General features: G+C 34.7%; 1 protein-coding gene across 1 annotated transcript; it reads left to right on the top strand.

The window, feature by feature from the left end:
* The first annotated feature begins 7,653 nt into the window (after nt 1-7,653).
* Nucleotides 7,654-9,283, top strand: LOC143600095 (ethylene-responsive transcription factor ERF118-like). The gene is made up of 2 exons (XM_077077877.1): nt 7,654-7,870; nt 7,982-9,283. The coding sequence occupies exon 2, from the start codon at nt 8,167-8,169 to the stop codon at nt 9,085-9,087; it is 921 nt and encodes a 306-aa protein (XP_076933992.1). The 5' UTR covers nt 7,654-7,870; nt 7,982-8,166; the 3' UTR covers nt 9,088-9,283.
* Nucleotides 9,284-16,181: the final 6,898 nt, after the last annotated feature.

Below are 16,181 nucleotides of genomic sequence, written 5' to 3'. Positions count from 1 at the left end.
TTTTTAGAGTGTAATGGTGTTGTAGCCCCTATATATATATATGTATATATATCACACTCACAAACATATATAATATTAATATATATACAAACCAAAGCCATACCCTGCGCCCCCCCACAATTCGCCCATGGGGCGGTGTTGGCGCCCATTTTCGCCCAAATTCGCCCAGAAACTTTGCCTATTACACATAGCCTTATAGTCCGGTATTGAAATATATAACTTTTTTAGTTTAGTGAAATTCTATTATTTATATTTAAAATGCATGAATTCATGAATTCTATTATTTACTATAATATAGACGAATTTTTCTATTTCACTTAAGCCTCTAGTTAACATGTCAATTATTTTGACCAAAGTTATTGCTTCGTTTACTAGAAGAGCTTATTATTACATATTTTGTAATGTTTAGGGACTACTTTGATGCATGAAAATAAACTTAGCGAGAAGTATGTTTGTTGTTTGGTTCATTTGGGTTTCTTGTTTTACTAAGTTAGAAACCATAGTTTAGTCTTAATCAGTGTTTCAAAAATCGCTAGTAGGTAGTCGGGATGTGGTGTGGGGACTAACGATTAATCGGGATTAGTCGAGATTAATCGGGATTAATCGAATCAGACTTTAATGTATATTTTCAATTTTATACACACACACACATTTTTATCTGTAATTTTCAGTTTTATACATACATAAACATATTTTAACCGGAAATTGGTTGGAATTTCGCTGAAAACCGTTAGTTTTTGCTACAATCTCATCAAAAATAGCTGATGTGATTCGAAATATCGGAGGAAACCACTTATTTTGGTTGGAATATCGACGAAAACCGTCGATTTTGGCCGGATTTGACCGTTGACCGATTAATTGGCCGACTAGCCCAAAATTAATCAGTGAATGAGAGACTAGCGATTAATCGGCGCCTAGTCGGGATTTTTGCAACACTGGTCTTAATACACGATGCCATGTACGTGTAATCGTTACTGCTTAATAAAGATACCTAGTTACCACCCGTAGATATAAATCAATCTAGACCGAACTTCATTAAATCCTCGTGTTTGTCTGTATCAACGATTCCTCCGATGTTAAAATATTTTTGAGGTTGACTAACAATAATAACTCGACACATCAAAATATTCAAAGTAAGAAAAGACAATAACATGATAAATAGTCAAGAAATCATGACAACAAAATTTGAAAAGAATAGTGACAAAATTCACGTGGGCTTAGTTGCAGAAAGTTATGGGGGCTGGATAGGCCCAAAAGTTGAAATACAAGTTTTGGCCCAATAACACGGTTTTGCATATATAGATAATAAGATAAAGCAGGGACCGTTTTATGATCGAAAATTCCAAATCTGCATATTACTTGTAGCCATAACTTTTTGTCTTCATCAACCCAACTACATGTTGCTTGAAGATGTCAAGACAAAGTTATATATTCACATTTTTTATATGAAACCTTAAAAATTAATATCAAGTTTTAAACATTTACTAGATGGGCTTTTGCTTCCTATAACATTTTTGCTAAAATGATACGTGATGTCAACCGTGTATATTTGTCACGGGCATTCAACGGACGACGTGGAGTAAACGGATGCTTAGATGAATTTATTAGAAATCGATGTCACTGATTGAGTTGGTGGTGGTAGTAGGCCGTATAGACGGACAAAGGCGATATGATGATGTTAGGACAAATGTAAGAATTAGAATAAACTACAGTTTAGGTTCTCAAAGTTTGGGTCTAAAAAAAGAGGTTTAGAGATTAGGGTTGAATTCAGTAATTACGTTAAGTGGATTAAATTATATACCCATTTTTGGGATTCGTTTTAGAACAAGGATTGAATTGAGCCTATCGTGACTGTTGGTGATGATGAACGGTCACCGAAAGAGGTCGGTGGCTTGAAAAAGTTGAAGCAAATCAGTCGGTTTTCATGTTCCATTCTACACAAAATGTCGAATCCGGTTTTAAAAAATATTTTCGTTATAACTTGGAGAAACATAAAAAAAGAAAAACTATAATATATTAGTAGAAAATATTAAGAAAAGTCAGGATGGTGATTGATAGACAAAAGTAGAGTTTTTAAACATTTGTGTTTTGAGTTTGAGAGAAACAAAAATATCAAGTCTCACAAACTAAGGGTGTGCGTGATGCGGTTTTGACTAAATCCTTATAAAAAAACAAACTATTGATTTTATGATTTTTTAAAATCATTCGGTCTTGGTTTTTTTGATTTTCAATTTTTTTGTTTAGTTCGGCTTTAGATGCGGTTTTTTTCGGTTTTGCTAATCGAGCCAAATCTTTTTGGGCAAAAAACCCAAGATATTGAAATTGGGCATAAGTTTATTCTAAAAACTAATGATTATTAAAAGCTAATAAAAGATGCAAATAAAATCAAAAATCAAAATCCAAACCTAGTACTATTAGTTATTAACCATATCTATAAACCAAATATATTTGTTATTGACCATATGTTAAAACTAAACAAATAGTTATCAGTAAATTTTGTTTTAATGGTTATGGACTTACGGTTAAGATATTATGGTTATTTTAGTTTGTTGTTATTTCGGTTCGGTTTTTTCGCTTTTTAAAAAAATACAAAACCGAATCAAAACTAATATTTCGGTTTTTAATAAAGTTCAAAACCAAAACGCATGTTTCCAATACAGTTTGATTTTTTGGTTCGGTTTTTTGGTTTCGTGGAGGACTCTCACAAAAGACAACATTAACAAATTCTTATTTAAAAAAGAAAAGAAAAAAAAAGAAGTAAATAGGCCTCAACAAACTCACCTTTGGAGAATTGGAGAAACAAACAGCTTTGCAAGAAAAGAGCTGACACGTGTCAGGACCTACGGCCCACAGGCACCTTAATGGCGGGAAGAGATAGGTGGAAGGTGACACGTAAGGCAACTTTGGCGGGAAACAGAAGCAATGGTTTTTTATTGGGTACATCCCCCACTCTATATTTTATAGTCTATCATCCTATGCATCACATACATGTAACACATAGACACATAGTTACTTATGTTAATATTAATATTAAATACTAAAAAATGAATGTTAATTTTATACAACGATGAGAAAATGTTAATATTCATATTTTATACCAAAATATTTTTAAAATTTGACATAAAAGTTCTTAGATCTAATTTACATTCTTATGCTGTTAATAGGGTGGTAAGATGATAAATGTGTAGAATAAAAGTTCAAAGAGTTTAATCTCTATAGAGGAGTAACTTTAGTCGTTTAATAAAAATACTAAAACCTAAACTTGTTTAACATGCGTAAACCTGTAAAATTTGTAGTAACAATAGATTATACAAAAGTAAAAAATAGGTGATTAATGTGTTGATTTAAAAAAAGTTATACCATTGGTGTTCTTATTGTTTGGCTGATCATATTGCAAGTTCGGTTTTATATTTGTAATAATTTAAAAATAGTAGAGCATTTGTGAGATAGGTGCATTTTTAGTTCTCGTCATTAATCTCAGTTAGTTTTTTAACGAAATATGATGTATAGTATCATTCATGTGAGGATAACTGTGTCTTTTAAAGTACGATATAGAAGCCACCAAATGTTATTATTTTACAAACAACTTATGAAGGAGATTGCCACTTTTGCATAAATTAGAATGGGAGGGACCTAATGGTTTAATATTCGTTAAAAACCACCACATATGGATAAAACATAAGCAGATCATCCTCGTGAAAATATGTGAATCTTGTCTTAGGACGAGGGATGAAAGGCCTTTAATGTGACATGACGCCATGGGTAGGTGACTTGGACTCGTAGGCTAATTTAGCATGCAAGATGACAGATATCTCATCGCTAAAAGGAACCACGTGGCATGTAGCATATTTTTCAGTGCTGAACACGTTCGTTAAGATTTTAGCCAATAAAATGAATTAATGTCCTCTCATCGGTAACTGGATTCAGAAACAATTACAGGGTTTGCATGCGTAAAAAGATGTATATTTTATCGGTTAAACATGTCTATTTTAATAATTTTCTCGTAATATAATTCTTATGGCTTGGTTTCCTTTAATTTGAAAAATGACGTGAAGGTAAAGGTGGCTATGAAGCCTGCAACTATAATATCTTGATAGAGAAAGGACCGCTTTATATATCTTGACATCATTTATGTCATATTTACATGGGTATTTAATAAACATTAATGTCAAACACGTAACTATAACCATCGATAGGAAAACAGTGCCACTAATTCGTCCAAAGAGTATGTTCAAATCATTAGCTTACAATTTAACACGTCTACCATGTACCAAACTATATGCAACAAATTTATTATGTGTTTTCCATATATTTTTTTAACGACCATTTAGACCACCTACGGATCACTGGTCTCGTTACACATTTTGAAGAAAATCTGTCATACGCGAGAAAACCTCTAGCTCGATCAATCTAAAAACCCCCTATTTGTGTATAATGTTATGGAACTATACGCGCCAAAATTAGATAATAACATCCTTATGAAATTTGTTAACTAAGACGAGTCCGTGTTATAGCTTGTATTAATTAGCTATAACACGTAATATTTATTTGTTGTCACCACCTACTGGTCATCGTCGACATAGACACCGCGGCATGCTGCCATAGTTGTTCCAACTCGTCGCTGCTGACACAAGCACCGCGGCCGACCCAACGATTTTGGAGGCTTAAATTGATATGAGACTTTGGAAACAAATTCTATATTTAATGGGATTTTTTTTATTTAGGAACCTTAATTAAGTGTGGGCATAAAGCACTTGTTTGGTTTCATTAGCCCACAGCCGCCCCTGACCGTCGTTACGCTACCACCTTTAGTTGTCGCCACTAAACACTTCAAAAAAATTTAAATGAGGGTGAATTTCTTTTGAAACTTGGTATTTCTTTCTAAAGTGACCCATTTTTAATATTGATCAGAATATGGTTGGATATGATATGATACCTTTATACTTGTTAATACGATCTGTTTTACACAAAACTCATTTTGTTCATAAATCGTTATACTTTGAAGCCATCTAGCCCCGAAAACAACACACTCTCATTTACCAAGCTGATTTTTTCACTGATGCCGTATGTATAAGTGAAGTAGCTATTAGACTTGACTCACGATATGAAATTAGTTTAGTGGATACAACATACATTTTTAGTTATTGGGAGGCTAAAGCATAAGTGTACGCAAGGGGACTATTAGTCTTTTAAGACAAACTTTGTATAAACTAACAAAATATGTACTAATTCCGTTCACTTAAATTTGATCTTGGATCAAGAAAATTATGTAATCAAGGCCACCATTTTTAATGAATAGTATTGAATAGGTCATTAAACAAGAACCGACGAAAAAAACACCCCCTGAAAGATTAATCTTGAATTATTAATAAAGTTGAGAATTTGTTTTATTAAGTTATAATTTACTTAATTGAATTGCAGTAGGTTTGTGAAATGTATGTCTTGTAGAGCAAGTTTAATAGGTCTATAAATAGGATCTAGATTATTAGTTTTATTATAGAGAGTTGAAAGAGATTCAAGAGAGAGTCAAAGAGTCTCATCTCCATGTACGCTTGATAAATTCGTGAAGTTTGTTTGTTATGTTCGTTTGATTATATGAAAAGAGTCGAGGGTCGTTACCCCAATATATCTGTTCGTTTGTTTGATATAATTGTTTGATCCGCCTGGCCCCCCCCCCCCCCCCCACCCTGTCGCCCCTTTTATCGTCTGGGGGCGGTGTTCCTTCCGCTTCTCCCATTCTCGCCCCATGTTACCGCCCAATACACACAACCTTATGAGCTATCACAAATATTTTTTTTTATTTGACTTTGTATATACAATAAAATTAAGCTTATTTATATTTTTAGTAAATTATTCGTTACAAAATAATTGTTTTTGATGAACGTGTTACAGCTTCGTTTTAATATAAATATTCATTTTTTAAAAGACAGAGAAAGAAATTTTATTTTCTCTTTCTAGATAACTAAAATATGAAAAGAAATATATATATATAAAAGAGAAAGTGGTCAGCTTATAGGTGGTATACATTATTATCTTATTTTAGTGATGTTTATAGTATGAAAATGTGAGGTGATACACGACCAGGTGTTGGCGGTTAGCAACTCAACACATTTTTTTCAACATAATATAAATTGTATACATACCGTTCACATGTACGCTCCCTCGTCACATAACATATAGTAGCATACCATCTCTTTCACTCTTTGTAGTAAAAGTGAAATAAAAAGCCGAATACAAATACCTACCCTCTTTAATAAAAACTTTGACCACTTTAACAAACAGTTTGAGAAAAGCTTTCGAAACCAACATTTTGCCAATAAGCCGGTAAGAAGAGACTTGGCGTTTCATTTTATCCAGGTTTGATTTCAGCCCAACATTTATTTTCGCTGACACCGGGTGATGAACATGGCCGTTTCCAAGAATTGTTAAAATATTTTGTGACGAAGACTAAAAATATATTGGGCTTTAAGTAAAAAAAAAATATTTTTTGAGTTAAAACAATTTAATTTTTAAATGAGATTACTTTGTTATAATTTGGGTTGTGTAAAAATTTTTTGTGTAAAAATAAACTTTAACATTTCACAAATGAGATTAGAAACCACAACCTTTTGGTTGAAAATCATACATGTTGCCACTAGACCAAGCTAGTTGTTATGTAATTGAGTTTAAACATTAAATATAAATATTGTTTTTCATAAATAATATGCATAACTTTTTAAAAAAAAGTTTCAGCCCTAGCGAGGTGTCGGACATGGAGCCGTCGACTACCTAACCTCTCCTTAGGGCTAGGGATGACAATGAAACCCGAACCCGATGGGAAAACCCGAAACCCGACATAAATGGGACGGGTAATACCCGACCCATTAGGGTTTGGGACGGTTTTGGGATTAGTTTTGAAATTTTTCGCGGGTTTGGGACGGGTTTTGGATTTCTTATTTACCCGATTACCCGATCCGATTACCCGAAACATAAACCCACTTACCCGATTATATACCCGATGTATCCGATATAGCTTATTATATTATATATATACTATATTCCAAATATATTATTTGTCGAAACTTGTTTATGTCAATTATTTGAAACATTTTATCTTTATAGTGACCATATATGTAATCGATTAGTTATATTATGTCAAAATCCGGTAGAAACCTAGCAGGTTTCGAGCTGGGTATACCCGACGGGATTTTATTAAAACCCGATAAGAAACCCGAAACCCGATGGGAAAACCCGAAACCCAACGGATAATTACCTGATTAAAACCCGATGGGTTTGAGACGAACTTTCATAACCGGGTATGGGTTTGGGAATACCTAAACCCGACCCATTGTCATCCCTACTTAGGGCTGACCCTAGTGATGATGAGAAACTACGTGAGTGGGTAACGTTCATTAGTTAGATTCTTGAACTGAACAAATTTTATCTAACTGCACGGTTATGTTTTCGAGAGAGCGTTCATTGATGTTGTCCTTAGTAATAAATTTTCCCCGAACCAAAAGACGAGTGCATTCCAAGCCAGTAACTCATTTAGGTGATTTGATATCATTTAAAAAAGAAAAAAAGAAAGCACACTAACTAGGGTTTCATTTCACCACAACAAATCCTGACCATTGATTCCTAATCCCTTATGGCCTATATGTATCCACTGTCTCATCTACCCATCACTCTTTTTGCTCTCAACCCTGCAAAACCCTCCAATTAACGGCGTTTATTAACCTGATTTTATGTCGGCAAGTTCACTGGCTGTTACTGGAGCTCAATTGAAGCTCTGTTTATCTTCATCCTTCACTTTATTCATATTATCTGCTCTCAGTTTCTGCTGCTTCACCCTCTGTTTTCCCACCGTTTCGATGCGTTTGAGGCCCAAACGGTGAGTAATTAACATAATAATCAAAATACTCAATAATTAGATGTTTTGTTCATGGGTTTTGTTCAGTATACGTTTAATTTTAATGGGTCGTTTTCAATTTTTGATTTGCAGGCGGTTTCATATAAACACGTTGTTTGAGCTGTTCTTGTTCTTCAGAGGGCCGTTGACTTAAACCCTAATCATATCGTTCAATTTAGTTACAATTTTTTGTTTTTTGGGTGTTTTGAGTTATATTATTTCTGGGTTTTTGAGGGTTTTGATTATTATTAGTCGCCGGAGTTAAAAGTTTTGAAACGATGAGAGCAAAGTCAACGGATCCGGGTTATCTGGTACGACCCATGAGAAAAATCCGTGTCATCTGCCACGACCCGGATCTGACAGACTCATCAGACGATGAAACTGATGAGAAACCATATGGGTGTAAACGGATTGTGCGAGAAATCAAGATTCCGGCAACGGCGGAGTGTTTTCCGGCGAGTTTTCCGGTAAAGGAGTTGGAGTCTGAGAGTTCATGTCAGGATAGTAGTAATAGTGAAAAAGGTTTATTAAAAAGAAAGAGGGTTTTGACCAAACAAACCGGTCAACGTTCGCCGGCGTCCGGTTTGAAATTGAGAGGCGTCCGGCAACGGAAATGGGGGAAATGGGCTGCCGAGATCCGTGACCCGTTTATGCAAAAACGGGTCTGGCTCGGCACGTATAATACGGCCGAAGAGGCATCGAGAGCGTACGAGGAGAAAAAGTCCGAATTCGAAGCCATGGCCGAGGCTTCAAAAGCGGGCTCGAATAATATTAATAATAATATTATTAATAATATTAAAACCGCGAGTGGCGCGGTTTCTCGGTCGCCAAAACCGGCTGCGTCCGAAGAGTCGGTCGGTGTGATTTCGAAAATATCGAAAATCACACCGACCGTCCTTGATCCTGAGCCCGAGCCCGAAATGTCGCAAACCGACGAGTCTGATCGGGCTCGGGACACGGTTGAGGAGACATTGACATTGGCGGAAATAGGTCAAGGGTTGGAAATGAAATTCGAGCTTGATTCGATATTCGATGGGCTTGCTTCACCGCTTGACGGGTTTGGTGATCTTGACGATTTTCAGCTAGGGGGGTTCGAAGATAATGAAGCGTGTGAGTTGCCTGATTGGGATTTCGACGAACTAAACCACGAGGAACTCGCTTGGATGAGCGATCAACCGATTAATATCGCGTGCTTATAAGTTTTGTAGCAACTAGAGTGATGAGTGTTTTACTAGTTTTGTAAGGTTCTATAAGTTTTATTATTATAAGTATAAGTTTATATGTTTTAAATTAAAGAGTCCTTTGGGTTTTATTGTGCTATTAGAGCCGTCCAAAGGGTTGTTCTTGAGTTGTATTAAGGTTTTGCAAGATGTTTAATGACAATATCTTTTATAAGTTTATGTAATTTTGATATGTTTTAGTGGTGATTTTAAGAAAATTGTGTCTGTACTAGATTTTTGTTTCTTAGGGACAAAAGGGAGATTTTTGGATATGTACAAGTTTTAATGCATGAGGTGTATGTGACAATGCATAGGGGCCAGTAAGTGGCTTTTGGTATTGAACATGTTGTCCCATGCTTTTATTATTATTTAAGTTAATATGCATGCACCAGCTGTCTTGCACTTGGTACGGTTTATTATTTTTGGTAGCACATTTGATTGTGAAAGTTAAGTTTAATTTATACAACTTTTTATCCTCATAGTATTTTACTATTTATAAGTCTTTGTAAGGTTCACACCACTCTTAATAGTGAGAAAAATACGAATGGCAAAAATAGTAATGAGTAGTTGTATGTATAGACTAGTTATTATTAGGCTGTAATTTTAAATCAGGGTTTTAATATTGCGCTACTTAATTCTTTTGTTGTGATAATAATTACACTATTTATTTGTATTTCTATCGTAAAGTTCTATTTGCACCGGATCTCGTTTCTTTACGCAAACGACACTTATCACATGTTTAAATCTATTATATAAAATCATGTTTTTTTTAAAATATGAAATAAATAGTAGTTGATCGAATTTGTAAGTTTATCTGTATAAATTCATGAATATAGGTGATAAAATAACAGTTATGGACCCGACTCGGTGTACCTGAGTCAGAACTGGACCCGGTCCTACCCGACTCGGGTGTATAATTTGGGTTTTGGTTTTTCTGAGGAGCTACACCCGGACGTGGAACCGTTTCCCCTCTACTCGATCAAAACCCGGACGCTACCCAGCCAAAACCTAACAGAAAACTTGTTGGCACCAGTGAAGACCCAACATACCTGAAAGAAGTTTATACGCAGCCCGATTCTTGACTTTTGTTGACCAAACCCGTAACCAGTTCCTACCCATGCAGTTAATGCCAAAAAATAGCGGATATCGGTCAATGACCGATATCTAAGATATCGGTTATTGCGGTGGGATAGCTGTGTGTGTGTATATATATATAACACCAAAAGTTATCTAATAATAATACTTAAGTCTTGATACCAAAATCATAAAAGTCAATAGTTCAAAACACAAAGTAACAATATTTTTAATTTAAGACATGATTTAATCACTTAATCGAAAGCCATAAATATATAAGCATCAACAGCGGCTGAAGAAACAGGTATCGGAGATGAGCATCAGCAGCGATGAGAAAAAATATTTAGGGCAATAAGCTGATAGTTCAATAATAATCATAATGAAATTGGGCTATAGACTTACAGTTTGGGCCAAAAAAAGTAACAATTGGGTAAAAAATATTAAACTGATAATCTCACCGCTAAGTCCGATATATCGGTGGCCAAATATCGGCGAAATAGCGGTAAATAGCGCTGCAAATATCATAACCGTTATTTGGACCGATATTTCGACCGCTATTTCACCACCGGACCGATAACCGCTATAGCACCGCTATTGATAGCATAGGTTCCTACCCGCTTATGATTCTTGTATAGTGTATATACCCGATTTACTAACATGTAGTAGTCAATACTTAGAGCTGAGGGTCTCTCTGAAAGCCACCTCTTTATCTCATTGGATAGAGATACGATGTGCCTATATTCCACCCTTCCCAAACCTACTTATAGCTTTGCTAATGGTGGAATTACAATGGTTATGATTGATTGATTGATAGCGGTAATACTTAAATTATATTGAATTTGAATAACTATAAAAATCTTAATTTGAACTTGAATGTACCATTGTAGTTCACATGTGAAACACTTATGCAAACAACACTCCAAAAATATGAACTTGATATATATGAATAAGAAGATAGGGGAACGGTGGTTGGAAAAGGAGAATTAGGATGAAGTGGGGACAAATAAAACATTAGAAGGTGTGAAGAGGCAGGTCACCGCAAAGCCCAGTTGGACCCGCAAGACACACCTTGAAGAGGTACGTCTGCGCAAAGACCAATTGGTTCCGCAGGACCCACCATGCTCAGAGAGATGAAGACCTTACACGAAGTAAGCCAGCTGTTCCCGCAGGAAAGCCTCCCTTGGTACAGTACCCTGCCTGTTCCCGCAGCTATGGGTACAAGCCAAGAAGGAAGGCTACCCGCACTAACAGTAAGGCTACACGCATAAGGCACTAACTCTTATACTTCAGCAGTCACCTGAAGGAATGAGCAGGGCGGGAATATTCCCGCCCAAAAGAGCCAGTCCGTACGCTTCTAGAAGATCTTTTGTACTATACCTGCCAAGGTATGGACAAATAGACAAGATCTGACAAAAGCAGCCCATGAACCAATCACAGGGTGACAGCTCACCGACAATAGTACGAGGAGGAGCACGCTCCAGTACAAAATGTCACTATCAGCCGCTGCCTACCCACCAACTCCCATCGTGGCACGAACGTAGCCCGTGGTTGATGGAAAAGGAATATTATATACAGCTGGCTGTACCTGCTTGGAAACCTACCTTCGGCTATAAATACTCCAACACCTTGGAACGGTATCATCATCTTATTTTCTCTAGCTATTTCTCTCAATATACACTTATACTCAGAGCAATCTAGTCTGATTCTCACGCCGGAGGGTGGTCACAAGGAGGAACCCCCCTTTCTCAGTGACGAGCTCACGGTGTCTGTTTTGCAGGTCGAGAAGAATAACCATATTTGCCGGACCTAACCCTCGTGGGAAACATCTATTTAACCCTAAAATTATCCGTAATCTGCCGGGGTCATTTAGTGTTTCTTCATTGGCGCCATTCATGGGACGGCAAAACTAGATGATAAGGGGTGATTTTGGACGGCAATTTATTTTCATAAGTTTTCAATTAGAAGAGTATTCGAGTATGTATAGTGGACGGCAAACTAGATGATAAGGGGTGATTTTGGTTTGGAATAATTTAAAGTCAGTTAATTAAGTGATCAAACTTTTATACACGAGTGAGTTGTGAGGATTGTAGATGTAGTTTCAAAAAGTTCGAAACGGAACTCGTATCCTCTTGAATGAAAATGGAAATTTTCAGTTAACTTTTTTTTTTTGAATGACGATGACAATTCGGGTTGAGTGACATGTCTCATCATAGCGCAGATGCATTCATACCTTAGACGAGTTTTCAATCTTCCATCGTTAAGGCTCGAGAATGGCGGTAAACCATTCTAGGAGAAAACCGACAACTCATAAAACCATCTGACTTGCCTATGTCAGAGAACTCAATGACACCACTGTTTATGGCATCAAAACTTTTATGCCGAAAGTGATATTCGAACTTGTGACCACAAGCGTTACAGAGTTTAATCAAACGTTTTATTCACGAGTCTACGAGAATAAAAAAATATAGAAGGTAAGTTAGCAAGTAGCTGGCATGTCATTTTCGTTTTACTGTTTTAATATTTTGATTTTGATGGGGTGGGACGTAGTCCCCAAGAAACAAATATTTGGTAGCCGTCACAACTCGACTTTTCTACGGGATTACATGAACATATTATAGAAAGTTTATTTACTATTGATTATTCTATGTAAGATGGCCTACATAGGAAAATAATGAAATAAGGGAAAATTCTTCAAATAGTAAATGTCGATCATGCATTTTTAAAAGTAATATATAGCCTATCAGAAGTCTCCACATGTTTCATTTTTCGACGGATCCGACTGATTGGGAGTTTTTCCAACGCATTCGTGAAGGAGATGCAGTAAAAAAAAGAGTCGGGTCAGACGATTTAATTATATTACCGTCGGATCCGACGAAGATTAACCTTCCATCGAATTTTTCTAAATTGAACTCATGGGTTCGTTGCTTTCTGGCGTGAATTTCTCAAAAACAAATGTAATTCGTGAAAAATAAACACCGTGGTTGTGTTCTCGAAAAACTAATCGATTTACAATATGGATTTGCTTGATTATATGAAGAAATAAGAAATACAGAGATGGAGGTTAGTTGTGGAAGTTTTAGAGTTTGAGATGTAGAAGATGAAGATGAAAAAATTATGTCGGCCGATAAAAACAATTGCGTCATGCGATGGAAAAACTTCGTTTTTAACCGGAAGACCATACATCGTGTCACGTGGTGAGATTCTAGTGGCCAATCTAATCCGTCTTATCAGAAATGATGTACGTCAAATTCGACCGTTATTTTTACAATTCTAAAAATTTCTTGAAAACCATGATTATTTCTAAAAAAAAGAAATAAAGCTCATTTGTTATAACCATTGAAACTTAATAATTATAAAGTTCACTAGTGGTAGCACTCCATAATATAACACAGTAACACGCAATTTTCATTGGTAATTATTATTATTATTATTATTATTATTATTATTATTATTATTATTATTATTGTTATTTAGTATTATTACCACTACTACTATTCCTATGTTCGCTTTTGATAATTTGGTATACAGATATTGAATTTTCCGGCTAGCGATGAAGAACACGACTTTTGACTAATACATCTAACATCTTACCTAGGGCCGTAAACGAACCGATCGAACACGAACGAGGCCCTGTTCATGTTCGTTCTTTAAGAAAATATTGTGTTCACGAATGGTTCACGAACACTTACCGAATGAGATATTATGTTCGTGTTCGTTTATTAAAAAAATTAACGTGTTTACGAACGGTTCACGAACACAAACGAACACAAATAAAATCGGTAGAGGCTAGAGAATAAGACCGATGTATTCATCAATGTGAATATTGAAAGCCCGTAAATGAATCGAATGAACATGAACAAGGGCATATTCGTGTTTGTTCATTTAACTTTATAATTAATCGAACAAATATTTATGTTCATGTGCGTTTATTTAAAAATGGACATTTGTGTTCGCTAATGTTCGTTTGTTTATTTATCTAAACAAACATAACTAAACAATGATAAACGAGCATAAATAAACATATATGAACCAATGTGAATGAACACAAACAAACATAAACAAACTTAAATCTGAAAACACATAAATGAACACAAATTAACAAATATAAAACCTTTAATCACATTAAATATCCAGATAATATTTAATTATTTTCTATTAATACATAAACGAACATAAACGAGCGTTCATGAACATAAATGAACGAACAGAACATTTATTCATGTTCGTTCATTTAATTAAACGAACACAAATTTTGTGTTCATGTTCATTCGTTTATTAAATAAACGAACATAAACGAACTTCCCGCCGAACGGTTCACGAACAGTTCACCGAACGTCCGGTTCGTTTACAGGCCTAAATCTTACCTTTCTCCATGACTTCTGGTATCTCTCATTAAGCATCTATTAAATCCTAATAAATAGCATTTAATTGTGTAGTAATGTTATATTTAATAATGTTTTCCCATCCTATAACTCTTAAATCTTAATACAATTTAAAGGTTTTTCAAGAGCTATTATACCTACTAGAATATGAAGATGAAACATCTATTGGCATTGAAATTTTTTGTTACACAATTAAGACTAAGTAAAATAAAACATTATATTTTGTAAATTTGATAGGGTTTGAATTAAGACTAGGTTCTTTAGAACTAATGCATTAAAAAAAGTTCTTGTGTATATACATTAGGGCTGCAACCATGTCGAGCCAGAGTGTGCTCGAGCTCGAGCTCAAACTTAATCGAGATGGCACGAGACGACTCGTTTTTTTATCGAACTCGAGCTCGTCGAGCTGGGTTCCTTTAATTTTTATTATTTTTTTTATATTTGATTTTTTTTTATTTTATATTTGACAAATTTTGATATATAAAAGATAAAAATTATAACTTTAACTTTCATATAATATAAAATTTATAAACTAGAGAATTTATAACTTTATATGTTTTATTTTAGTTATTTTTATAAGATTTTAGATATCTAGTGACATAATATATGTATAATATTTTTTTATTTATTTATTTCTTGGTATGTTATTATTATATATAAATATTAAAATTTAGGGTTTAATCTAAACGAGCCGAGCTGACAAGTCGAGCCACGAGCCGAGCTGACCCTGGCTCGATTTTGGCTCGTTTAGAAATCGAGCCGAGTCAAGCCGAGCTCATTTAAATCGAACTTTTTCGAGCCGATTTATTTTTGAACGAGTTTCGAGCGAGCCGCGCACTTTTTTAATCTATCTATTCTAAGAAAAGTCTGTCATTTTTGCCACTTGTCAATACCATAGTCATCCTCACTTTTTTTCAACCAATTTTCATATATGGTTATTATTTTTTAAGTCATTTCAATATATGACATTAAAATTATAGGTTTATTCTAGCTAAATTCATTACTACATATAATAATTATTCTCTATATGGATTGACAAGAGACAATTAATGAATTTTGAAGTGTTAATTAAAATGTTTATTATGGTTTATATTCAAAATAATAAACAATAAATATTAAATTCATAATATATATGGAATGAGAACAATCGACTTGGACTAAATTATGATAACGTCAGCGGCTAAAGCTTAACCTTTAATACCTAAAAATAGATATGATTTTTAAAACTAAAAGTTTTCGGGTTGACCCGAAAACTAGAATTCGGACCCAAGAACCAACCTGAATTACTTCGGTTCAGGTTCGGGTTAGTATTTTCTTGGGTTTGAGCTTCCCGTGTCAGGTTAGTTTGGGTTCAGGTACGGGTGTTCTTGGGTTTGGTTTCGTGTTACGGGTAAAAGTGGCAGCCCTACTTTCAAGGATTATAAATAAGAATCACTACATTCATTTTATGCAACTTTAAATTTTCTAATATTCTTTTAACTCAGAATAATCACTATTATTTGAACATAGTTTTAATGTTAGTATGTATTTTTCATTTTCCTGGCAATTACATTCATACGAAATAAACAAATCATTTTGTTATATTTAAATTTTCGGTTTTTATGTTGTTTGATTATA

Source organism: Bidens hawaiensis, unplaced genomic scaffold (assembly GCF_021521415.1).
Source record: "Bidens hawaiensis isolate Kalapana, Puna unplaced genomic scaffold, B.hawaiensis_p1.1 tig00053345_1, whole genome shotgun sequence".
NCBI lineage: Eukaryota > Viridiplantae > Streptophyta > Magnoliopsida > Asterales > Asteraceae > Bidens > Bidens hawaiensis.
The sequence above is the reverse complement of the archived record's forward strand: the minus strand, read 5'-3'. Positions and strand labels throughout refer to the sequence as shown.

Coding starts and splice junctions, on each gene's coding strand:
- LOC143600095 (XM_077077877.1), top strand. CDS start 8,167: ATGAGAGCAAAGTCAACGGATCCGGGTTATCTGGTACGACCCATGAGA.